Source organism: Vicugna pacos, chromosome 15, assembly GCF_048564905.1.
Source record: "Vicugna pacos chromosome 15, VicPac4, whole genome shotgun sequence".
In the NCBI taxonomy this organism is placed as follows: Eukaryota; Metazoa; Chordata; class Mammalia; order Artiodactyla; family Camelidae; genus Vicugna; species Vicugna pacos.
In genome coordinates this window covers 44,423,915-44,449,890 of record NC_133001.1, presented here as the reverse complement: position 1 = coordinate 44,449,890, position 25,976 = coordinate 44,423,915, and the positions used below count along the sequence as shown (strand labels likewise).

The 25,976-nt window shown below is 48.6% G+C and overlaps 1 protein-coding gene across 2 annotated transcripts in view; it reads right to left on the bottom strand.

The window, feature by feature from the left end:
- ADCY3 (adenylate cyclase 3) overlaps nucleotides 1-25,976 on the bottom strand; it is a 74,402-nt gene that overhangs the window by 28,623 nt on the left and 19,803 nt on the right. For both annotated transcript variants that reach the window (XM_006197163.4, XM_072938106.1), the window contains exon 3: nucleotides 10,157-10,306. In XM_006197163.4, coding sequence (XP_006197225.2) covers nucleotides 10,157-10,306 — 150 coding nt within the window. The remainder of the gene's footprint in view (nucleotides 1-10,156; nucleotides 10,307-25,976) is intronic.

Here is a 25,976-nt window from a genome sequence, read left to right as displayed (position 1 = left end):
CCTCCAATGTCTCCCATTTCCCTTAGGGGAAAAGCTAAGGTCCTAACGAGGCCCTTTAGGGTCTGGCCATCACCTCTCTGCCTCACGTCCTACCTCTCATCCACCCAATTCTACTCCACCTGCACTGGCCACCTTGACGTCCTGTGAACATTACTCAGGGCCTTTGCACTTACTGCTCATCTCTCTAAACACAGCATGGCTCACACCTTCACTACCTTCAGGTCTCTGCTCAAATCTCATCTCATCTGAAAGCCTCCTCTGGCCACGTGATACGAACAGCAACCCCCCTCACCTCTGGCACACGCTATGCTCTTTCCCCTGCTTTATCTCCATTGCCCATCCCTCCTAAGACAGCATATACTCATTTGTTAAATGTCTGTCTCCCCCAGTAGAATCTGTTCTGCTCACAATTGTACCCCCAGTGCCTAGAAGTATGCCTGAAACATCTGTAGGATAAATGCCCTGTTTCAGACATTCTGAAAACTTCATATTCTGTTCCCATTTCACAAAGAGGCTGGGGCTCAAAGTGCATAAGTAACTGACTCAAGGTCATGTGACAAGTAAGTGGCCTGGCTCGGACGTGAATGCAGGACTTACTCTGAACCCTGTGTTGTCAGACCCTCCCATTTCCAAGGCAGTCAGAAATACAAGTTTTTATATAAAATTTTATATACCCACTTTTTAAGTATTAGAAAATTTTGAAGCTCTGGGCAGGTCAAACAGAAACTGATAGGCCAGGTGCAGTCCAGGGATGACTCACCTGCTTCTCCTAGTGGGTAGATCTCTGACGAGAGGCCCTCACCGGGCGGAGATGGGCCAGGGTGGGCCAACTCCCCTTCTGGGTTTGTTGTGACGATTAAAACTTAGCCCAGGGCTTGGCACAAAGTCGTTGTTAAAAAAAAAAAAAAAAAACTATTCCTATTATTCAACAAAACTTCATTCTCACAGCCAGATGAGGGTGGGGACGCACCACAACCCTGACCACACTGGACCTGGACAATAGACTCTACAGCTGTTTGGAGAGAAAAGTACTGCTGGAGGATGTGGCCGGGGCCCTTGACCCTCCAGACCCAGCTCGGAAGCCACACAGCCCACACCCGGGGCCGCCCGTCAGCAGCACTGCCAGCATCGCCAGCACCGCCAGCGCCTGGTCCACCTGACACAGCAAACACCCCCCCCCACCGGCAGGGCCCCCCCATAGCTTTAGAACAACCTGTCCTCTGTGGGCTCATCACTTGCATCATCTAACATGGATTTGTTTTGCTGAATCCTGGGATGTCAGAATGAAGAACATTCTGTGAAATCCAAGAGGTGGGAGTTGGAAATTGCAGAAGCACTAATTCCTACTTCACGCCACAGGAAATTCACTTTCTGGCTTTTCTCAAACCAAGAGGCCTTCGAGGCTAAGATAAACACTGAAAGATACCCGTGAGTGGTTCTGTGGAGAAGGTAAGATAGCAAGTCCCTCTGCAAGCTGGTGTTGGGGATTTCCTGTGTGGCTCCTGTCAAGGAGACGATGGGTTTGTACCACCTACATCAGGTGCTCATAACACGACGTCGTGGGAGGTGGCAGAGGCAGGGGCATGCTCCTCCTCTCCCCCCACCCCCACTGGTTCCCCCGGAGGCAGGGCCCCAGCCCCAACCTCGCTGTCGCCAGGACAACAGAGGGCATCTGAGGGCTGACACTGGAAACCCAACCCCCAGGATAGGGTTCCTCTGTCTCTGTCTCCCTGTCACCGTGACTCCCCTCCCCCCACCAACAGAGGCACAGCTCACTCCAGGCCTTCTCCTCACAGCTAGAGGTCTAGAAGGGAGCAGTGAAGCAGGCTCGGGCGGAGGGCAAGGGCAGAGACATTCAGAAAGACAAGAGACTGAAGCTGAGCTTACGGAATGGCAGTGTTCCGAGTGCCAAGCTCTGGGGCTCCTGGGAGAGAAGTCTGACTCTCATGCTAAGAGGTCTTCCCTTGGAGACCTGCTCAAGGGCAGAAGGTCATCCACCTACAGAAAGACTCCTGCACGAAGAAGAAACGCCATCCCTGGTCATAGGTGCCCCTGGGCTTTGGGTTGAAGGAGGAGGAGAGGCAGATACAGTGGCTGTTCTGTCTGCACACCCCCCACCCCCAGGAGCTGAAGGGGGACCACCCAGCGCTCCCCCACACCATGTTCCCCAGGGTGCCGCAGAGGAAGCTGATCTGGCCACTAGTCCTCACCTGGGTCATGTGACGGTGAATGGTTTTCTGACCTAGAACCCTGTGCAGGCAGCCCTGGGCTCTCCCCCAGACACCCAGCTGCAGCGTCCTTCCCCAGGAAGGTGGGGACCAAGGGCAGCTCTCCTCGCTGAGTGAGGACCAGGCTGGTTCCCTGCCTCAGCCCTGTCCCTGTCATCCCTCCATCCTCCCCATCCTCCTTCAGCCACCTCCCACCTCCCGGAAGTCATTCTGCGGATGTGATTCAGAAAGTCTCCTAATTCTGCGTCTGTACCTGGTGACAGGTGTGTATGGGGTGGATTTCCTGGATGTCGGCTGTTGCCAGGTAGCAGGTAGGACGCTTAGCAACCCTCAAGGTCCCCAACCATACCCTAGAGTATGGTCACGTGGGAATAAAGAAAAACAACTCTAGCTCCTTACTCTTGGCCTCCTACTCAACCCTATGGGCCTGTGGAGTCAAGGAAAGGTTGCATAGAGGCCTGGAGTCCACCTGGGAGGCTGTATGTCACGGGGGGTCAATGCCATCAGGCTGCCTAAAGCATCAGATATGTGGTCAGTAATGAGACGAGAGTGCCTCGCATGCCAAGGTCGTGCTCACTGAACCTTAAATCCACGAGGACCTCAGAGTGGTCAGGCCCCAGCCCTCCCAGCAGAGGAGGAGACAAGCCAAGATGACTGGAATCCAAGACCTCATCTCATCTTCTCATCACCCAGGTGCTCCCTCATTTCAACACAGCCTTCGACAAGCCAGACCTGCTTGCCCTGGTGACACAGCGGAGAAGAGGCTGTGCGTGAAGGCCCGGGGCTGCTTCGCACCTTCCCTGCATGAGGCTGGGGCCCACCCATCAGGCGCTGCCCGCTGTCAGCAGGAGGTGGGTCCTCTTCACAAGGGAGAGCACAACCTCCCGGGTGGCAGCAGCCAAAAGGACAGAATCAGAGGATGTGGGATGGGATCCCACACCAGCCTCATCATTCAGCTGAGGAGGACGAGGCCCAGAGAGGAGACCTTTCATCATTCAGCTGAGGAGGACGAGGCCCAGAGAGGAGACCTTTCTCCCAAGGCAGTATAGAAAACAAGCTAAACACACTCTGACAAAAGAAAAAGTGAGGAACGGATCACGAGAACTAAATTCTGAAAGGGAGCCTCCTCTGCAAAGTTTTTTTCTTAATTGGGACTTTTTTAAAAAGGCATTTAAACAAATGTGAGTACACAGGTGGCCTGGTGTGGCACTGACCTCAAACGGCTCCTTAAATAGGAGCCATGTCCAAACCAGCTTCGGTTTCCTCTCCAACGAGGACTTTCTGCAGCTCTTTCCAAAGTGTGTTCACATCTATTATCTCATTTTTATTCTCCGGAGAGGCTTTCACAGAAGGAAAATGAAATGGGATTGTGCAACCTCTACCACCGGCCTGCACTCAGCCCCCCACACACAGCAGCTGACGTTCCCGGGATGTAAAATCAGCCCAGAGCCCACGCCACTCGCAACGTCAGCCCTGACACCCGGGGAGGGAGCAACCTCTGTCCCGACTGGGACCACGGCCAAGGGCGCCCCAGCCGGTCCCATTCTGCCTCTTGGCTCCTCCTTTAGCCAGTGTCCCAGGGCTGGGGCCACTGTCACCACAGCTAATGCACTGCAGGACTTCATGGTGTCTGGATCCAACTGGTTGTTGTTACTTTAAGTGATTCTTAAACGACCCCATGACAACGGTATTATTTTTAATCCCAATTTTTCAGTAATCTACACTGAACACCAGAGAGGCAAAGTGCCAACATCATGCGGTGAGAAGGTGGGAAAGTCAGGTCTTGCCATCTGTCCCCCAGAAGACGCTGGCAGAAGCGTTGGATGCAATCCCCAAGTCCAAGCACGCCGGCAGGGGCTTCCCCTCTGGTGCTGGTCACAGGGAGAGGAGGACACACACACCAGAGATGTGCGCAGTTCTGGGTCTGCTGTCCTTACGGGACAGGAGACTGCAGCTCTGGGCTGTTCTAAAGCCGGGACCTTTCTGTCTGGTTTTCAAAATCAAGCGTGGGTCTCGGGTTTTCTTTTGGAGTAATGAAAAGATTTCAGAACTAGATAGAGGTTGTGGTTGCACAACATTGTGAATGAACTAAATTGTACTAAAATATGGTTAATTTTATGTTATACGGTTTTCACCTCAATAAAAAGAAAAAAAAACCCCAGCAAACCTGAAAGCCTTTTCTAGCCAAGAACCCAATTTAACACACTGTATTCAAAAAAAAAAAATTAGAAAGAAACTCCTGGATTATGGCAGGTTTTACTCAACTTCTCTGTATCTTCAAAATTGTATCCAACAACAATAATTCGGTGGTACACAGTTCAGGGCCCACTATTCAGGATGGTGCTACACACACCTTTTACATTTAGTCACCACATGAAGTGGACGTAAGACCTGAGTATGTGGTTCTGACCTGCCACATAGGAGATGATGTTACTGCTGTAATCAGGGTAACTCTTTCAAAACACAGAAGGAAAGAAGAGTTGAAGGAATATGCCTCTATCAGTATTTTTCTTTACATTTGTCGATTTTGATCAAATATGACAACAAGCTTACAACTAAAAAAGAAAACGCTTCCAAACCTGTGTTTACTTGAGCCAAATGAGGGAACAGCAGGTAATAGCTCACACGATGTTAACACTGCCTTGGGGCCTGTTCCCTGCAGCTGGGGTTTTCAAATAGGCATCCTTGGGGGGAGCTGCAGGGGTTCCAAAAGCAAAATATTTTCTAGATAAACAAGGAAAACTTATGTGCCTACTCCACTCTCCTTCCTTGCTGGGAGGCGTGTAGATTGTTTGAACTTTTGTGAAACAATTTGGTAATATTTATCAACATTAAAAATGCACGTGCCTGATTCCTCAAAGTTAAATACAGAACCACTAGATGAGCCCATGATTCCAAGTCTGGGTTTATACCCCAAAGACTTAGAAAGCAGAGACTCAAACAGATTCTTGTACACCAATGTGCATAGCAGCATTATTCACAATGGCTAAGATGTGGGGCCTGTCAACAAATGAATGGATAAACAAAACGTGTTACATACACACAATGGGCTATTATTCAACCTTAAAAAGGAATAAAATTCTGATACATGCTGCAACATGGACAAACTTTAAAGACATTATTCTAAGTGAAATCAGCCAGTCAAAAAAGGACAAATACAGGACTCCACTTTTTGAGGTACCTTGGCCAGTCAAATTCATAAAGACAGAAAGCTGAACAGTGGTTGCCAAGGGCTGGGAGGAGGGGAGGTCGAGGCTTTACTATTTAATGGGTACAGAGTTTCTGTTTGGGATGATGAAAAAGCTCTGGAAATAAACAGTGGTGATGGTTGCACAACACTGTGAATGTGCTGAATGTCACTCGACTATACACTTCAAAATGGTTAAAATGGTAAATTTTACGTTATGTATACTTATCACAGTAGTTATACATAAATACACACATGTATACATATCCACATAAATATGTATAACTTCTTAAATGCACATGCCCTTTGATCCAATAAACCACTTCTAGGTTTTTAGTCTTCAGATGTATTTGCACACGTATGATATGGTGTCCCTATAAAGACATCTAATACAGCAATGTTTGCAGTAGCAAAAGGTTGGAAACAACCTAAATGTCTGCCTACAGGAGCCCAGTTAAATAAATGATGGTACCTCTATATAATGGAGTATAACACAGTCATGAAAAGCATGAGGCAGTGCAATACGGACCTGGAACCCTCTCTGAGATAGTAGGTGAAAGGCTGAGTGCAGGAGTGAACGTGCTACCATTTGTGTGTGTGTGTGAGAAGTCTGTACGGGCGCCCCTCGGAGATACTGTGGGCTTAGTTCCAGAACACCGCAATAATGCAAGAAAGCAAATCACGTGAATTTTTGCATTTCCCAGTGCATATAAATCAACAGTATGACTGACAGCTGGCATTATGATAGAAGCCTGAGGATAATGGAAAGACACCTTTAAAGGGCAGAAAGTAAAAATCCAGCAACCCAAAATTCTACGTCTGACAAAAAGTGACTTTCAAAATTAAAATCAAATTAAAGACACTTCCAACAATTAGAAATGGAGACAATTTAGGACCAACAGACCTACATGAAAAGCAGTATCAAAAAGAATTCATCAAGAAGATGGAAGCACAGCCATGAAGAAGAAATGGAGTATAACTGAGAGGGTAAAATATGGGCAAATGCAGGTGAATATTAACTGTGGAAGACTGTTTTGTGGGACTTAAAATATACATTGAATTAAAATATATTACAACTGAATCACTATGTTGTACACCTGAAACTAATAAAATATTGTAAACCAACTATACCTCAGTTAAAAAAAAACCCTGAAATAAATAATAAAATAAAATACACGAAAGTGTAGGAGAAGGGAAATTAAGTATTGTGAGTTCCTTGCATTGTGACCAAAGAGGCAAAAGTACTTTGGGGTGGATGTAAATGTGTCATAATCAACATTTATTGACCTTATCTCATTTTTGAAAGACATTTCGTAGAATACACATTATTAAGTGCATCAAAACTGACCACAAGCTTGGTCAACAATCAAGTTCCAATAAATTTCAAAGGACTAAAATCACACAGAGCATGCTGTCAGACTGCAGTCAAGTTAAGCTAAACATCAATAACAGAAAGATAACCTTTAAACATTCCCCAGACGTTTGGAAATTAAGTAATGTACTCCTAAGTAGCTCATGGATCAAAGGCATCTCAGTGGACTTAGAAAACATACATTTTTAGAAAATCTGAATTTTAGAACTTACAAAACTGAGCTAAATGACAATAGCAATATGACATATCGAAACTTGTGGGATAAAGCAATGTACTGAAGGGGAATCTATAGCATAAGTGCGTGTTTTAGAAAAGAAATGCTGAAAATCAGCTAGGTCCCATCTCAAGCAGGTAAAAAAAAAAACACCAAATTGACCCCAAAGAAAGAAGAAAATGACAAAGAAGCATAAGTTAATGAATTATAGAAACGGACAAAGATGCTTCACTGTGAAGGCTAAAATATTAACAAACCTTAGTAAGACAGATTAAGAAAAAATAAAAAATAGAAGGTACAAATTACCAACATCAGTAATGAAAAAAGAAACAACATAAAGCCCAGGGACAATGAAACAAAGAGAGAAAATATAATGATCAATGTCAGAAATTTGAAAATTTAGATGAAATGGACAGGTTCCTAATAAAACATAAAAACTGTCCAAAATTCACAAAAAGAAATGTAGGACCTTTTATCTTTAGAGGAAACTGAATCTTCTCATAAAGGAAACTCCAGACCCAATATGGCTTCACTAGTGAATTCTTCTGAACATTAAAGGAATACCCTAAATCTTCCTTAAACTCTTCCAGGGATTAGAAAGAGGGAATATTTCTCTAATTAATAAGTCTGGTATAACCATTACGCCCAAACCTGTCATGGACACAGAAAGTCAAAATGGAAGCAGCTCTCATGTACGTGGTCCCAGAAGCCCTAAGGAATTTAAATATGAGCAGGTTGAAACTCTTGGGCGGCAGAATTCCAGCCCCACCGATGGTGATAGTGCTTCTCTCACTCCCAAAGGGATTTATGCAGATTATCCCATTTTACTCCCAATTTATCATCATCTACACGTTACACAGAGGGAAATTGAGGCCCAAAAAGGGGAAGGAAACAGCCCAAGGTCACACTCAGGCTGGAGTCCACTTGATGGACATTACAAGCACCTGCTGTGTCCCAGGTAGGCCTAGGGATGTGGGTTTGTGCCTCTCCTCCCCCTGCACCTCCCTTCTGCCTCCCTGGACCTCTCCCAGGCTAGTGTCTGCCCTGCCACTGCGGCCCTGGGAAGCCAGCACAGGAGCAGCAGCAGAGCCCAGGCAGGGTGCCGGCGCCCTCTGGCTGCTCCGTGGTGTCCAGGAGTCCTGGAGCACACGTGGTTGTTCTCGCTGCCGGCCTACCCCCAGGCTCCCTGCACTGACCCCGCCCAGAGGGAGCATATGGCCCTGAGCATTAGAAAGAAAGCCCTCATGGGCCATGCCCTTCAACCTGACCATCACCGTTTACAGCTGTCTTTGTCCATTTCTTTTAATTTTTGGTTTGTTTGTTGGGGGAGGGAGGTAATTAGGTTTTTATTTATTAAGTACTAGAGACTGAACCCAGGACCGAGGGGGAGGGTATAGCCCAAGTGGTAGAGCACATGCTTAGCATGCATGAGGTCCTGGGTTCAATCCCCAGTACCTCCTCTAAAAATAAATAAACCTAATTACCTCCCCTCAACACACACACACACACACACACACACAGTGCTGAACCCAGGACCCTGCCACTGATCCACACCCTCCCCTTTGTCCATTTCTCTAATTTATTGAAAGAGTCAGCACTTCTGCCTGTTCCTCATTTGACCCTCAGGGAACCCTGCAAGATGAGTATCAATACCCCCACTTTGCAGATGAGGAAAGTACGGCTCTATGTGGTGGCTAACTTGTCTAAATCATCTACACAGAGACTAACAGGTCCAGGGTGAGACACAGGGCCTTCCTCAGCACACCAGGAGGCCCCCAGCAAGCACTGTTCAATGTGATTGAAGATGTCCTGGATTATACATTATGAGACAGACAAGATCCACACAGACGGCTGCACTGAAAACCACACAGACTATATAAAAAAGAACTCCCCAGCCTACCTAAGGGGTGATACATGCATGTTTTTTTAATGCAGAGAACCCAGAGGGAGGCCTCCACAGTATGAGAGCTCAAATGCAAACAGAAGCCAAGACAGTGTAAAAAAATAGAAATTAAAAAACATCTTTTGAGATACTCAATAAAGCCAGTAAAGCGGGATTCTTTAAATACATTCAAGCCACAGCAGTGACTCGGTAACCACAGGATACAGGGCCGAGGAGAAGGTGACAAACAGGACAGGCCCTTTGTCACAACGAGGTCGGGGAAGTTCCCCTTCTAAAAGAGGTAAGTCCGAGGCCCAGCTCAGAAGCTTCTAGATCCCACTGGTAAACAGAGAAAGAAAGAACATCCCAGGACAGAGGATGCTGGACACATAAGCAAAATGACTCAGTGTGTGCCTTCAAATTGCACTGTCTGGAGGACGTGAGGCCCACCGATGGGGCCCCCAGCTGAGGGTCCCAGAGTCGCCTCTGAAACTATGGCCCCGCCCACCCAAGAGGCAGGGTCTGTGAAAACAGCAATTTCGGGAATCACAGAACCCAGAGCACACAGCACTGCCTGAACACAAAACAATGTGGCTCCCAGAGCAGAGAATCACGTATTTTCAACCTACTGAGTTTGTTTGTTCAGGGGAAGTCAACCTATGGATAACAGGACACTGGTGGACGTAATTTCTGAAGACCTTCAAAAAGCATCTGAGAGGAATCCAGACCAAAGACTATTTAGGAGACTGAGTCACACGAGAGCGGGGTTTCTGTGGCGGCGGATCAGGCTGGAGCCAAGCCAGTAAACAAAGAGCGGGGACAGCAAGCACTTCTCTAGATGGAAAAATGTAAACAGTGGTGTCCCCAGGGGTCGGGCTGGTTTTACATCCTCATGAACGACTTCGCAGGAGAAGGCAGTGGGGAGATGGCTCTGAACGCAAAGGAAACAGCCCTCTTGGGAGGAGGTGTGAGGGGCTGATAGACTTCACCCAGCAAGGCCCCTGAGGCCAGGGCATGGGTCCCCCCACTGCAGAGGGAGGAGCCCTGAGCACACAGTAGGTGCGCTGCACGAATCTGCCCTCGAACAGGAGGGAGTGGCAGAGGGAGGCAGGAGAGGAATAACACAGAGTAATGCCTCTGCAGAAAAAGAATTCAAACTCCAAGCCCCAAGGAGCCCAAGGCCCCTGCAACGACAGGGCCCAACCCCTTCCGGCAGGCCCCGAACCCAGGCTCCAGGCCGGTCCTGCCCCAGGCCACCCCCAAAGAGCCTCACCTGCTGCTGGCTCTGCTCCTCCAGGTTCATCTTCACCTCCAGCGACTGGCGGGCCTCCAGGAAGGCCTTGCGGTGCTTGCGGTCTGCCATGTAGTAGGACATGATGCCCACGACGATGGCGCACAGGTAAAGGAAGACGTTGGCCAGGATCTGCACCCCGAGGAGGAGAAGAGGAAAGGACAGTGGTCAAGGCACGATTTGAGGAGAGGGATGGACCAGGTGGGCGGGTGGCGACCAAAATCCAACCCCAAGTTGCCCAGTGTCCAGGGAGGTCCCCAGCAGAGCCTCTGACCTGGAAGGGGTGTTTAGGCCCTGGAGCAGACCCTGCCCCACCGCCATGGATGAATGAGGTCTTTTCAAGGGAGTGGCTCCAGGCCTGGAAGGCTGGCTGGGGGACTGCAGATCTTCCATCCTCCTTACCTGATAGCAAAGCTGACCCACCCCACCCACCTGTGAGCCCTGAGCAGCCCCTCTGCTACTCATCCATTCACCCACTCGTTCAACCACCACTCACTGCGCCCTGACTTCTTAGGCACATCTAGGTGCTGTGCTGATTCGTTGGGGAGGGAAGTGAACCAAGCCCAGATCCAGTAACAGCTGCATGGTGAGTGCAGCCGCACCGAACACGCGTGCCACAGGGGACAGGCTCTGGGATTCACACATGTCCTCTGAGCCAAGCCCACCTGAAGGAGTGGCCAGTACCAGCGTCCAGGTCTCACGAAGAGCTGAAGCGACAGCAAGGGGAAAAGGGAGTTTGGGACCTGACGTCTGTCCTGTGAACTCGGTGCACTGGCACCGAGGGCTTCTCTAGGCATCAAGAGCCACATCCCTGGCACCCTGAGGTCCAGCCAGAGGGGGACAGAGCTCTTCTCTGAAGGGTGTGGTTTTCTTGAGCAGAAGTTAGAAGTTGGCAGGAAGGGAGGCAGATATTCTTAGTTTCTGACCGTAGGGGAGAAAAGATTGGCCCAGGGGGACAGAATAAATTCTAGGGTAGATGAAAAATACAGGGAAGTTGATTTTAGATTTTTAAACAAGATAGTTTAAGAGGCAAGAAAGGAAGTTAATTCAGACATTAATTTTCTGGTACTCTTGGTAATGCTGTATCCCCTCTGACGGTTTCTGTGTTTCATCAGCGCTGCTGGTCTGTGCTCATCATGAGGACCCACCACCCCCAGCAGAAGCTTCCTGAAGAGTCTGTATGTGGGCACCAGCCTGAGCCCAGGAAGCACTCAACAAAGGGCCATGGAGTAAATAGTTTATTAGCAGGTTAAGTGTGTCTTGGTGCTGGTCATCAAGTCACCGGGTGCAGATTTCACAAGCTTCTTGGATGTCTGGTTCCAGCAACTAAAACCAGCTGTATTCTTGGGCCTGGGTAGCTATGATCACCTACACCATTTGTGGGGCAGGCAGGTAGTTTCAAAGTCCTCTGGGACGTCTCCTGCACCTTCTTCTGGACCATGATTGCCCACTGCCATCTGAGCGGTCAGTATCAGTATGACCTTGATCAGTATGATCAGGCCACTTATTAAATACCTGATAATCTGAAAAGCTTCCAATTCATAATTTATGTTCAGTGGGTCAAAGCAAATCACAGATTGTTGGGTCTCGAAGCCAGTCTAGGTTGAGGTCCGGGAACCTCCAACAGCCCAGAGGCCACCATCCTGTGGAGGCCACGTGGCCTTAGAAACCCACCAGCCCCTAAGTTCATGGTGCAGGAAGCGGATGGACAAGGTCAGGCTGTACCTGTCCATCCTCACCCAGCAGTGCCACTCTGCCAAAGCCCAGATACAGCGGCCACCAGGCCAAAGGTCACTGGGCCAAGGGTCTCCGGGCTGATGGGGCCGGGGTCCTGGAGGGCAAGGGCAGAGCTGCGCAGAGAGGAGCCACGTGTCTGGACCCCACACCTGCCAGAGTCCACGGCTGAACCAGGGGCTCCAGACAAAGCAGGCTGACTTGGGGCACAGGCCTGCCTCTGCCCTGCCCACAACCAGCCTGGGCTGTCACACGGCTGGGGACAAAGCTCTACACTCAGGGGTCTTCCTGCCCTCCCCGGACAGGCCCTCCCTGACCACCTCAGGAGGATGGATGAGGGGGACTCTGTAAAATGTCCAGTGCTGAGCCTGCGTCAGGAATTACTGTTGTCCTTCCCCATCAGGCATCCGCCTAAGAAAACCAAACCTGCAGGCAGACCGTCAGAGAGCAACACCAGCGGAAAAGCTTCAAGCCAGAGAATAAAGAGTATAATGGGATTCAGGTTCGGTTCATCCTTGGGATCGTCTACGCAGGATAGCATCCCTCTCTTTGAGCTGCAGGTATTTGAAAATAAAATCCACTTTTGCGCTCCACTTGTAGGTACAGACGATATGGAAAGTAAATTCAAGAGAAGCCCTGGCGACCTGCCAGGTCAGATAACTTCCCTGAGCCCCAGTTTCATCATCCATGAGCTAAGGGATGGACTCATCTCCAACACCCTTCAGTCCTGACACTGTCTTGGGCTGGGATTGGAGATAATCTGGTCCAGGGAGGCCAGGGGAAGGAGGCTGGCAAGAAGGACAGCAGGTTAGTTCCAGGTTGGCCAGAGCACCCAGGTCACAGAAACCTTATCCCCTTCCTAACCTGCGCTCTCGGCTGCAGGGATGTGGAGGCAAACAGCTGCACCTGGGCCGTGCCCTGGAGCCACGGGGGTCCTGCAGGTGCCATCCATGCCAGGGAATTCCCTTCTGTCTTCCAGGGAGTAATCTGTTTCCAGACAACTCTCCCAACAGCCCCAGGCCGTGGGTCCCTCAGAGCTCCCCTAGTTCTCTAAACTTTCCTCACGCGCAGAATGGGCCCTCAGGGGCGCAGCTGCTCTGGCCCACTCCTCCTCTCTCTCACTCTGCCTCGGCTTCGAGGCCTGGAGGAACTCAGCTGCCCCCCAGTGCCGGGCAGAAGAGGGCAAGAGGCTCAGCCAAGCCCGACAGGTGGCCCCTCAGCCTCTAAGTCCAGGGCACAGACCCGACAGGGTGATGCTGCCAAGCCAAGGAGACCTCCAGCGAAGGAAGCTGGGGTGCACTCTGGGGAGGAAGGTTCGAGAGTGAGCCAGAGGAGCTGCCCTGCAACACAGTCCCCTGGGGTGATGGTGGCCGAGCTAGCTTAGGGGACCGGGGGGGGGCAAGGTTTGGGCAGCAGCTGGCACGTGGCCTCAGCTTCCTCACCTGTAACATCACGTCACATCACAACATGACGTCCTAGACACTGGCATGCACTTTGCCCACCTCATCTGGCTTCATCTTCACAAGGTAGGTGATGTGATTTCGATTTGACAGAAGGAACTGAGATTAAGCAAGGGCTCAAAACTAGAGGCTAAGGTTTCTTCCTGCACTCATCTCTTATTCTATGATGCAAAACCCTACCCTACAAGCACCCCTCGGCTTATTTACACATCTATAACTCATCTTTCCCCAGGAAGGATATTAGACATTTTATAAACTAAAATTAAAATTTCCGCCAAGATACCAGCCCTAAAGCACTATTGTGAGCTACTCACCTTTTTAATCTGAAACAAAGTAGAATGTCTGCAGATTTCTACAACTTCCATACATATGGGGAGGTCATTAGCTCTAGTCTCTGACATTCCTCCATCTCCTGTTTCATATTTATGAATGTAAATGTGTCTCACTTAGCAAAAGGGATGTGCTCTTCAAAATGTGTTTGAAAAAAAAGAGTTGAGCTCCCTCAGCAGTGAGCCACGCACAGCGCCGGCACCGAGGAATCAATGGGGACCAGGACACCATCCTTCAGCCCGGGAGCCCACCGCTGGCTGGAGAAGGCCCAGGTCCCGGGGAGGACACGGTGATGGGTAAGTGGGGGCTGTCATTTCTCTAACACATTAGTTAGTACTGCCTCTCGTTATAGTTTAAGAACTGCAGACCCAGGAAAATCTTTGGCTGCCAGGGAAAGCCTGAACCCTAGAGAGAAATCTGAAATGTGTCTCTCACGTGACTATGACAAATGGGCTTCTCCAAGCTGAGCCCTGAGCTCTGCTGGCCTGGGATTAATTTTCTGGTGCTCCCACCCCGGGGAGGGGGGAAGAGGTTTTTTTTCAGAACTCATCTCTTCTTCCAGGGCTGCCTTCCTTGCACCCACTGCTGCACAAATATCTCCCCACCCCACCCCAGCCACCCTGGGCCCACCTGGCAGCCCCTCTTCCTCCCTGAGAGCCCTGCTCAGCCTCCCATCCCCCTTCCTCCCTTCTCCACCCCTCCCCCATGCTCCTCGCACACGGTTCAGTCCCCTCTAATAGATGGGGCACTGCTGTCCTCCTCGCCCGTGTCCCCAGAGCCCACCCCAGGCCTCATCTGGCACCGGGACTCAGGAACCAAGAGCTGTTGGGTTGGATGGACCAGGTAGTGAAGCCACGTCACAGACACACCACTCACCTGACCCCTTCAGCCTCTGGTCAGCAGACAAGAAGTCATCATAAAGCCAACCTCCCGGCCCCCAGGACCTCCCAGGGACCCAGCCTTCTAATTAACATCTCATCCGCTGCTCCCCACCCTTGCCAACCATCCTGAGAACAGAGAGGAACAAGGCTCGGTCACTCCCCCAGGACAGTACAGACCCCAGGACAGCAGATCAGGGGACAGTCTGGGAAATGTCCAGAGTATAATGCAGAGCACACAGGGTGAGAGAGAGGTGGGCATGTGTGGGGGTCGCAGTCACTCAGGGAGAGGTTAGACGGCTTCACACTCGCACCAGAGAGAGACGGGGTCTCAGAAATGCAAAGACGAGCTCTGATACCCCAGCCAGTGAGGGTGAGCGAGTGAGGCCGGAGGGCTTCTTCACTCTCTATCTGGAGAGCAGCGGCTTCTCTCCCCTGTTCTGAAAGCGAGCAGGAGCCCTGATGCACAGACCCTCACCCATCTCCTTGGTGTGGCCCTGGGCCAGCAGCAGCACCGCCACCTGGCCGCCCACACCAGTCGACTTCAGTCCCCGGGTGATGCCGCCGCACCCCCAAGGCTGAGAAGCCCTGCTCTGGGGTGCTGTCAAGGTCGCCCCTGTGTCTCCGTGGCCTCCTTTAGACTGGGCGGCAGTCTTCTCTCCAAAGAATGATTCTTTTTTCCTTTTAAACACAAGATTTTAAAAATAATGAATAAAATGAATGAATCTCCCCAGTGGGTAAACATTCTGACTAACGCTGCCTCTAAGCCACGACAGCTGGATCCGTGTTTATGATACCCCAGCTCAGAAACGCGACCGTGAGAAAATTCCTTTACAAAATCATCCCTCTTGGAAATCTGATGAGTCACCGTCTCCTGCCCACAGGGACAGGCTCTAAGCAGGGCTCTAAAATGGAAGTCACCCCATCAGAGGCAGGCTGATGGCTCAGTGCCTAGGCTGCCCTCACCCTCGAAGCTCATGCTGGCCTGCAGATTCCAGAACATCCCCAAACTGGGGAGAAGAGACCAAGGGAGAGGCAGCAGCTCTGAGGTGTCAACGTCCTCATCGGCTGCCCTTGGGGAACTTGTGATGCTCTGCTGCTGGGGAAAGGCCCCTGTTCATTAAAACAACCTTAGATGTTTTGGAAAAAACTCTGAGGAGCTGGAGGGCAGGAAGGAGCAGGGGAGGAGGCACCTCTGCAGGCAACCAGCCTCCCCAACCTAAGGAAACCACACAGTGCCTGGGGGTCCCCACCTGTGCAGCCACGCTCACTGCAGCCCCTTGGAGGGGCCTAGTGCTGGATGAATGCCTGGCAGGAAGAGTCACAGAGACCTCGCCCACCACCACCAGGCTGTGTGGCCTGGAGCAAGTCACTTACCCTCTCAGAGACTTGGCTTCCTCACCCTCACCATAACCCTGAAGGCTGTTCTGGTAAGATTAAGAGAGATTCTACGCAACACCACCTAACAGAGGGCTTGGCACAAAAGATGTTCTTCATGACTTTTTTTCCCTTCTTTTCTTCCATAGAGGAGAAGGAAAATTAGTAGCTAATACTAATACTGTAATGAAGTTTTACAAGAGACTGCACCTTCATTATCTTATTTGTTTGTCACAAGAGGCAAAGTTTTCTTACTCTCATTTTGCAGAAGAGGAGCCTTGAAGCTCAGAGAAAGTATATTATGAGCCCCTGCTCTGCCAGAGATGCTGAAATTGGTGCCCAGGTCTCCTTCCTCTTTGTCCTCTAAAACATAAGCACAGAGTTTAAATTTCAAGACATTAAAACAAACAAACAAAAACACAATCTCTGTCCTGGCCCAGGGACTGAGTATCAGAAGCCAGCCTAACCAGGCATGTGTGGCCTTGGAGCAGGTCCACCGCTGCTTTCTTGCACCATCCAAACCCAAACCCAAGGTTCCTATCCCTGCATTACTGCCTCCTTTGCTGAGTTGTAATGAAGGTCAGAAGAGGCTGGGTGAAGTCCAAGGTGCTGGGGGTCCCCAGGGAGCACAGTGAGGACCTGGAGCATCTGCGTGGGTGAGGTCTGCAGACCGTGGGGTGACACTCTGCGTTGCCCCAGAGCAAACACTAGCATCACTGTGCCAAGAGGCAATTGGGGTCTCCAGTAAATACAACCCTTCTCAACACAATGCAAGGTGCAAGCCTCGGGGCTCTGTGCCTCGCCCTTCCAAGCGGGGCATTTGTCAAGTTTCCACCGTAGGCCTCAAAACAAAAGGACCTCCAGAAGCTTCCTGCATGTTTAATAGTTAGGACATGCCTCTGCTAAAATATATTCAATGTTTACGCTTTTCCAAAACAAAGACGACTTCCAGGATAGCCATGCAGCCATCATGGCATGTTACACAAGGTCCTTCACGACCTCCTGGATGGAGCTTCTGTAGTTGTGCACTGCACAACCCTAGGGGCACCACTCCACAGACTCAGATGGGATGGCTCCCCCAGAGACGTGGGACAGGGAAGCCCTGTCAGTTGGGCTCCAGTGTCACCCTTGTATCTTACATCTGGCCGCTGCCCACCAGGCTCCCTTCACTTCAGCCACATCGGGCATCTCTCCAATCCTCTAACAAGATGTGCTATTTCAAGGCTCTACAGTTCTAACCAGAACATCCTGCCCCAACCCCACCTCACCCAGTGGAGGACCACGTATTGTAATGATGCCCTGACTTAACCAGGTCAAGCATGCAGCACACACCTGGCCCTTCAGAAACTGTTAGCTGTTGTTACTATTTCAAGATTATCTCCAACACCCCTCTCTGATTCCCTAAACAGAACCATCCATCCATTTACCAAGTCACAGATTTAGTGAATGCCCACCGTGTGCCAGGCATGTGCTTGGCATTCAGCAGTGACTAAGGCAGAAAAAGTCCCTGCAGTCATGGGCTGACATTCTGGTAACAATAGATAAATAAGAAATAAGTAATTCAACATCCTACAGTGCACAGGGCAATCCCCACAACAAAGAGTTGTCGGGCCCCAAACGTCAACAGATCCGAGGGTGAGAAACCCTGGCCCAGGGCAATACCTTCTTCCTTATTTATTCCTGAGTCTTCACATGAAACTTTCCTAAGCTTTTTTATTGAAGAACAAGGAATTCTGCAGACAAAGGTGGAACTGGAAGATTTATTCTTATATCAATTGTAGACCTTGTGGGCTAAGAGGGGAATGTTACTGATACTTGTTGAACCTAAGGACATAGGAGCTTGATAAATATGTCGACATGGGAGGAAGCCCCAAATCACAGGGGTAGAGATGATGAAGACCAGAGAACGCCACCTGGTCTGTCTTCCTGGAGGAGGAGATGCAGGAATAAACATCTCACAGTGGGCATTTTCTACTGACCAAGGGATGAGTCGCTTAAAGTCTGTGGATCAGGTGAGGGGAAGTCAGTGAATCCCTAAAATTAAGGGGAAAGTTGTGTTTTTGCCCTTTTCTGGGAGCAAAGTCCACTGCTTCCACCAGATTCTCTAAAGGGTCTGTTAGCCCGGATGATCGAGAACCACAAAGCTAATCAACCCCAACCTCCAACCCCGTCTCCTCTTACAGCTTCACGGCAGAGACAGAAGACATCAGGTCACGGCACTTTGTCTCTTCGTACGGATGTGACCCCATCAGTCACCTTGGTCTTTTTCTGCAGGCCAAATAATTCCCATTCCACTTGAAGGAGTCAATTTTAAAAGGTTTAATCATGTAAATGCTTCAGGGTTTTTTTTCCTACTTTATTTTTTTTTTTAATGGAGGTACCAGGGATTGAACCCTCCCTGCCAGTCCCTGAGACTTTTTTTTTTAACTCAACCCTCCTAAGTTCTCACTGAGTGGTGGACCCCATGCTGAGTCCTAGAGAATCAAAAAGGACCTCAAGAGCTCAAATTTACCAGGGATAAAGGAGCTACGGGAATCAGAGGAAGCACAGATTGATTCTGAGGGAGAAGAGGACAGGTCCCCAGAAGGGAGCAAACCTTGGGCTGCATGCACTCAACTGTGGGTTTTCACACATAGTGACCACACTCACAATCATTTTACATACATTTTAATATATGGATGCTGGATGGCAAAGGAAATATACACCAATTTCCAACCGAGGGCCAATGTTAAATGAAGGAAAGGCGAAAAGTAATAACCTATACACTTATGGGAGTCACCGGAGCGAAAGGGTTCCTGCCTCATGCTGCCTGCTCTGGTGTCTCACCTCTAAGCATCCGACTTGCATTTAGTGCAGAGATCCTGACTTTCTGCAATTGTCTTTGAACTTGAGAACAAATGTACCAGCCCAGAGGAACACATCATCTGGAGACAGAAGACTTTTTAGAATTCCAACAATAAGATCGTCACACAAACTGAGCATGTGAAAATGAGAAAGGGATCCCCCATTTTCAAAAAAACACTGACATCCCTGAGAACAAACACAGCAAACCCTTGGGAGTCCAAGGACTCCCTACCACTCAGTTCATGATGACTCAGATCTTGCGAGTAAAACTTTCTGCAGACTCTCAGCTGCAGAAACCAGCGTCACTCTCCTCTCCTGCATCACAGCTTTCTCCTTGGGGATTCGATTCCCTCTCTTGTCTCCCTTAGTGCTTCTCAGGGATTACTCAGCAGCCCTCTTTCCTGCAGCCTCTCCGAGCCTGCCTGGAGACATCTGGATGTGTTTTTTCAGTCACTGGTTCTGACTCGACCCTTCAATGCTTATTCCTCAGTTGCTACTTCTCTAGTTTCTGAGCCAGGTGCACTGGCATCCGGAGGGGAACTGGTTAAGAATGCAGATTCCTGGGTCCCACCCTGCCTGCTGAGACCCAGGAATCTACATTTCCCACTCCCTCAGGTGATTCTCTTTTATTCAATCACTGTCTTAGGTGATGTAATAAATATCAAAACAATACAAGATCCTCCAAACTTCCTGGTTCTTTAAACCAAACTATAAACATGTGACTGCTCTATGTCATCTCTCTAAGCTTCTTGCCTATTTCCCTTCTGTCCACTGACTCTCTTTCCTTTTCTAATAATCTTCTGATCCTTGGTGCACCCTCACCCTGTGTTACCACACTTCCTCATCATCTTATCCTGTCTGACCAGCATCCCCTCCATTCAAAGCCATATCCACTGAGATGTTTTCCATCAGTTAACGCTGTTTCATTTGTCCTGCATTTAGTTCAGTTCCCTGGTTTTGAATTCAGATTTTAAGTCACTTTCCAAGTTTCCTTCTCATTGTCTCAATCCTTTCACCCAGTGTCCCCCATCTCCCAGCTCTTGGCAAAGGTGGCACACACTCACAATCAGAGCCTGGTCTGGGAGGAACCTGCCGGCCATGGCCCAGTCCTCCCCATGGACTGCCTTCATCCCATGACACATGAAGACTTTCAAATTCCAAAATTCGAATTTGAAGACCCGGCAAACTATCACCACTCCTAAATTTCTTCGGCCGCAACTGTCTTGAATTACTGTCACCTGAGTGTGCTGCCCTCATCCTCCATCAGTGGTTCCCAACCCTGGAAGCACCTTAGAATCACCCGAGGGCTATGCCGCAGCAGCTCCCCAAAACAGTGAAACCAGAGGCCCAGACACTGGCATTGTTACAAAGCTCCCAACGACTCCGTGTATGTATAGCTGGGGTCAGTGGGAACACCCATGCTTGTCACAGCCAACCCCAACCAGCCCCGAGGGGAAGGTCCCATTTCTGCAGCCAAGGGTTGGGACCACAGCTCACCCGACTGTGCACCTCAGGTAACTGGCACACAGCTCGCAGCCCCGAGCAGTCCTCAGTGTACCTCTGCTGACCATCTGAGCCAGCGCCAGCCTGCGCTCCCTGTCACTGGGCCCTTCCCCACCCCCCAGGGGTCATTCATCCTGTCTGGTCCTCTGAGTCTTCTTGTCCTCTTCTTTCTTCCTCCTACCATCACCTGGCCCGAACCCTCACCTCTCTCAGGGCTGGATACAGACTCGCTTCCCTGGACCCTCTGTGCTCCTGCTAATCCACCTCCTGGTATCACATTAATCTTCCAAAATTAGCTTTTTGCAAATTCCACCTTCTGCTCAAAACACCTCAACAAGCTGCCATTTTTCCAAAAGGTAAAGTTCAAAACCCTCATTCTGGCGCTCAAGGTCCTGCACACTCTGCCCCATAACCTTTTCTAAATACCTTCCACAGTCCCCTGATATAAGTCATCTGCTTTAGCCACACTAATGTCCCCAATGTTGTCACCAGCAGGCACTTCTGACCTCAGCATATGTCACAGCCCGCATTCCGAGCGCCCTCAAACTTTTCCACTAAATTAGGTGGGGAGGAAGCCCACCTCTTCCCTGGCTGGGGTATGTGGATTCCACATTCTGTTGCATAAAAATCCGTTTGTATTACTATTTTTAAATGTCTTAAAATGTTTGCCTTTGAGTAAAACAGACGTGTCTGTTATATCATACGCTCCACAAGGGCAGGGACAAAATCTGTTCCAATCACCACTGTGTCCCAAGCACTGGACAAACACCTGGCACATAAGAGGCGCTCAACTACTACTGGGTGAAGGAATGAATAAATGGGGGAAGGAAGGAGAGGAGGGAGGTGGGTAAGAGGGAGGGAGGGAATGAAGGGAGAAAAAGAAGGAGGTGTGGACAGACTGAGAAAGGATGGAAACGCTGATGTCATAGTTATCCTGGGGCTTCAAGTCCATCAGGCAAACACCCCTGGATCCCACAATGGGAGAGGCACCCCAACCCCAAACCATCGCCTACCACCTTCCACCCTTCTCACCAAACCCTGCCTCCTCCGCAGAGCCTTCCTTGACACCCCACTCCTGAGTGATCATACTCTTGTGTTTCTCCTCTAGTTTCTTGAAGAAAAAACAAGTGCAAGATAAATCACTGAGAAAAAAAAGTTTAAATACACAGCACCTTCTGATCTCATTTTCAGAGCAGAAATGAAATCAAAAGAGCAGGACCAGAAACACCAAAATGTCAACAGTGGTTATTGTCACGTAGGGGAGGGGGGATTTCGGATTTCTGTTTTCTTCTTTTTGTCTCATCATCTTTCTGCAGTGAAGCCCTTTGTGTAGAGGCAAGAAAAGACAATGAACACTGTTTGAAAATTCTATTGCTCCTTCTGCTCACTTGGAACACCCTAACCACCTGCAGACCCAGGGACCCTTAGAAACAGATTCCTCTTCAGGGAAGCTCCCTCCTTGCACTTGAAAGGCCCTCAGTAAACACCGCATGGTGGGCAGCCCCACCCCAGAGTCTCAGTATCTTGTCCACGAGTCCACTGAGAACCTGCCCTGTGCACCTGTTTCTACAGGACACGCCTCACCTCCCACCAGATCTCCCAAAGGGCCAGCTGGGAAGATAAACCTTCCAAAGGCCTTCCAACCAGATCTGGACACAGCATCCAACGGCCTCGTCCTCTGCCCTCTTGCTCTGCTCAGTGAACTGCAGGAATTCAGAACCACAGGATCACAGCCACCAGGAGTGAAGGGAGACGCCCCCTCCTCACCCCCTCATCCATGCTGCCAAGCCAATCCTTGGTCACTCATCATGCAGAATCAACACATATGAAGGATGCACGCTCTTCATAAACTGGAGCTGGTTCAGGTTCTCCCCCCAGAGTCATCATCTCCTTGTGCTAGGAAGACGGGAGGACCAGTCCAGCTGGCAAAGTGACTGCAGTCAATCCTGAGTGGTTCCCTGCCAGCCTCCAGTCACTGGGGCTCTGCGGAGTAATTGCTGCTGGCATAAAGGGCCTCTTACGGTTGATCTGACAGCTGTTTACAAACAATGCCACATGGCTCACTTGGTCTACCTATTCCTTTGCCCCTGATTTTCTTCCTCTTCCTCTCAAATACTTGGTCCACTGGTGAGAACCACTGTCCATCCCTTCCCTCAGGGTCCGGACATCCGCCAGCAGGGACTGTCTCACCGGGGAACACACATACCCTAGGCTTCCAAGAGAGTCTAAGACCACGCCCTGGCTTCCTGAGAAGTTCCGGACTTTTAAAATATTTCCCTTTGGTTTTTGCCTCATTTTCCCACTTACCGGCCTTACACTTTTGACACACAAGACACGAGATCTTCTCCCCGCCTGAGTGTAGGATTGAAGCCCAGCACCAGCATGACCAGCGGTCGGCCTACAAGGGCACCTGGGTCCCAGCTCATGCCTGGTGCCACACTTCCTGTGGCATCCTTCCTCCACGGGCCCCAGAGGACCATCTGTCCCAGCCCAACCCCTCTCCGCCAAATATATGCAAACACCCCACCTCTCAGTAAGGAAAACACCTGGGGACAGTAAAACACAGCAGTTAGAAACTGGGCTTGAATTCCAACTACTACCGCTGGCTGTGGCCTCGACAGGTCACCGCTGCTCTAGGCTTGCTCTCTCCTGTGAAATGAGGAAAAAATGGTTCCTACCTCGGGGTGGGTTTGAGAACTCGTGAGGACTGTGCGTGTAAAGCGCCTGGCACAGTGCCGTGCAGGGTGCATGGCAAGTGTCAGTAAGTGTCTGCAACCACGACTAGGAGTGTGATGAATTCCCAGTATTACTACCGAACTTTATTCCCAATGGGCCAGCTTTCCTCATCTCTTTTAATACGTCTTGTCATTACCTGGGAAGTGGGTCTAATGGCTCCCAAACCTGTTCCAAGGCTCCACCCTCAGACATTCTGCTTTACTGTATTTTGAGGAGGGCCAGGAATCTGCACTGGGGATTCCAGGCCACCAGGAACCGCTGGACTGAAGTAGAAACTTATTGCTGCATTTTACTATTTAAATGTGACTCTGTGTCCCTCGGCCTTGTCCTGTAAGGTTCATGCTGATGTGAAGTCAGGTTCCTTCTCCACACAGCTCTCAACAGTGTTCTTCCTCAATCCTCCCCCCCTGCCTGTCAGTGCTCCCAGGGTCCCCCGTGTGCTGACTGGGCTGCAAGGCTGGCAGTGCAGCTCCACCCCAGGACCCCGCTCCCAGCAGAAGGGCTTAGTCCCTCTCCTGTGCCTCTGCCCAATTCTTCCTGGGAAGCCCCTTGTGGCAAGGCCAGTGGCTGCTGGAGCCAACTGCCCGTACCGTACTTATCAAGGACTTCCCCCCAGCAAAGTGCCACCTGGTGCCTAGGGACACCGATAAACCTCTAGTCACTTGTCCCCAAGTCCTCCTCCAGCCCCTACAACGGGAGGCCGTGTGACACCAAGAAAAGAGCACTGGCTTTGGAGGCAGACAAGTTTCTATTTTATCATTCCTTAGCAAGTCCCTAAATCCTCCCTCTTCAGCTTCAGCATGTGGAAAACAAGGCTGACAGCTTCAACTTACCTCCATTTATTAAATCTTGCCCAATCCAAGAAAATCACAGTGATTTTCTCCTGTGCTTTATTCCAGAAGTTTTATAGTTTAAATCTTACTATGATCCATTTCAAGTTAATTTTTCAAGTTAATATGTGGGGTGAGATACCAATTACGACTTTTTCCCCATATAGATATCTGATTATTCCAGCATCATTTGTTGAAAGATTATCCTTTTTCCACTGAATTTCCTTGGCACCTTTGTTGAACATTATTTGATCACAGATGTGTGTGTTAATTCCTGGACTTAATTCAAATTCACTGATCTAAGTATCTGTCCTTATGCTAATTCTACAGTCTTGATTACTGTAACTTTACATCTCATAATCAAGTGGTGTAACACCTCACATTTTAAAAAGTTAGTTTTTCTAATTTATGTGTCCATAAAAATTTTATAATCATCTTTTCAATTTCTACAAAAAAGACTGACGGGATTTTTGATTTGGATTGAACTGACTCTATACCAATCTTAACAATATTAATTATTATCTGTGATCTCTCCAATAATTTAGGTCTTCTTTTTTTTCAGTGATGTGTTATAGTTTTTACATCTTGCAGATATTTTGTCAAATTTAGCTCTAAGTATTTCATGGTTTTGGATGATACTTTAAGTGGATTTTATTTTTCAATTTCCAGTTGTTTGTTGCTAGTATATAAAAATACAATAGATCTTTTAATATTAATCATATAACTTTCAAACTTGTTAAACTCACTTCTAGCAGCTTTTTTGTGGATTCCTTAGGATTTTTCACATAGATGATCACATCAACTGAAAATACAGTTTCATTTCTTTCCTATTTGTATGACTTTTTTTTTTTTCTTGCTTTATTGCGATGGCTAGGACAGCTGATACAAAGGTGAAAGAAGTACTGAGAATGAATTTCATTGACTGCCTTGTTCCTGATTTTAGGGACAGGGACAGCTACATGACATAGAGGTTTACTGAGAAGTGAAAATGAAGATCCCCTTACTCAAAAAGGAAAAAAAAGGCCAAAAAATGTACTAAAATACAAAGTTTTGCCCTTTCCTTTTCGTCTTTCTTTTGACTTGTCATGGTGATTTTTATCTGCTATTTGATGTTGTTCTAAGAAAAGTTAAATTTTAAAATTATTAGCATGAATTTTTACCATCTGCTATATTGTACAATGACAGTTTTAAATGCAAATGTAAGAGCATTTAACTTGTATGCAGAATCACTACAATGAAACAAGTAGTATTTTGTGGTTTATATACATATATACATGTATTTCATTCTTATCAAAACAGTAGAAAGACCACAGAAAACTAACTCAACTGCTTTTATTCACTTCTTGATATGCACACATTCTACTAACACTATCTACCATCAGCTTACTAATAAAGAAGGACTAAAAAGAAAAGGAACTATGGCTTCTCCTACTTTTCTCTTTCTATGTCATGAATTTCTGCATTAAGTGGTTGGCTAACACAGGGAAGCAACACAAGTAAGAAAGAGATGATGGGGTTCCCTGGACATTCACGTTTTTTAGAATGTCACTACTTTCTGCTTTAGAAGCAAGGTCTAGTTTGGACAAAAGCATGGCCTCCCAGGGCTGTCAGGACCTCCACTTAGTCATAGATACAACATGTTACTTTGTACTTGCTTTGCATCTTGCTGAAATCCAAACATTGTGAGTTCACCAGAATTCTAAGCTGCCGGGGCACTGCAAACTCTATATGAAAATGAAATGACAAGGAGGAATGGAAGACATATTGTGCTTATTTCCTCTGCACACCCACATGTTCCATTATCCCAGCATACTCCAATTATGAAACACAAGGTCAGAGATAACACTGTTTTCTACTTTACTTGAGGTGGAAGCATAGATCATTTTAGACCTTTCTTCTTTACTAACATAAGCATTTAATGCTATAAGTTTTCCTCTTAGTACTGCTTTGCCTGCACTCCACAAAGTTGGTATGCTGTGTTTTCATTTTCATTTAATTAAACACATTTTCTAATGTCACTTGTGATTTCTGTCTTTACCCATGGTTTATTTACATATGTGTTGTTTAATTTTCCAAATATATTTTGGGATTTTCAAGATACATTTCTGTT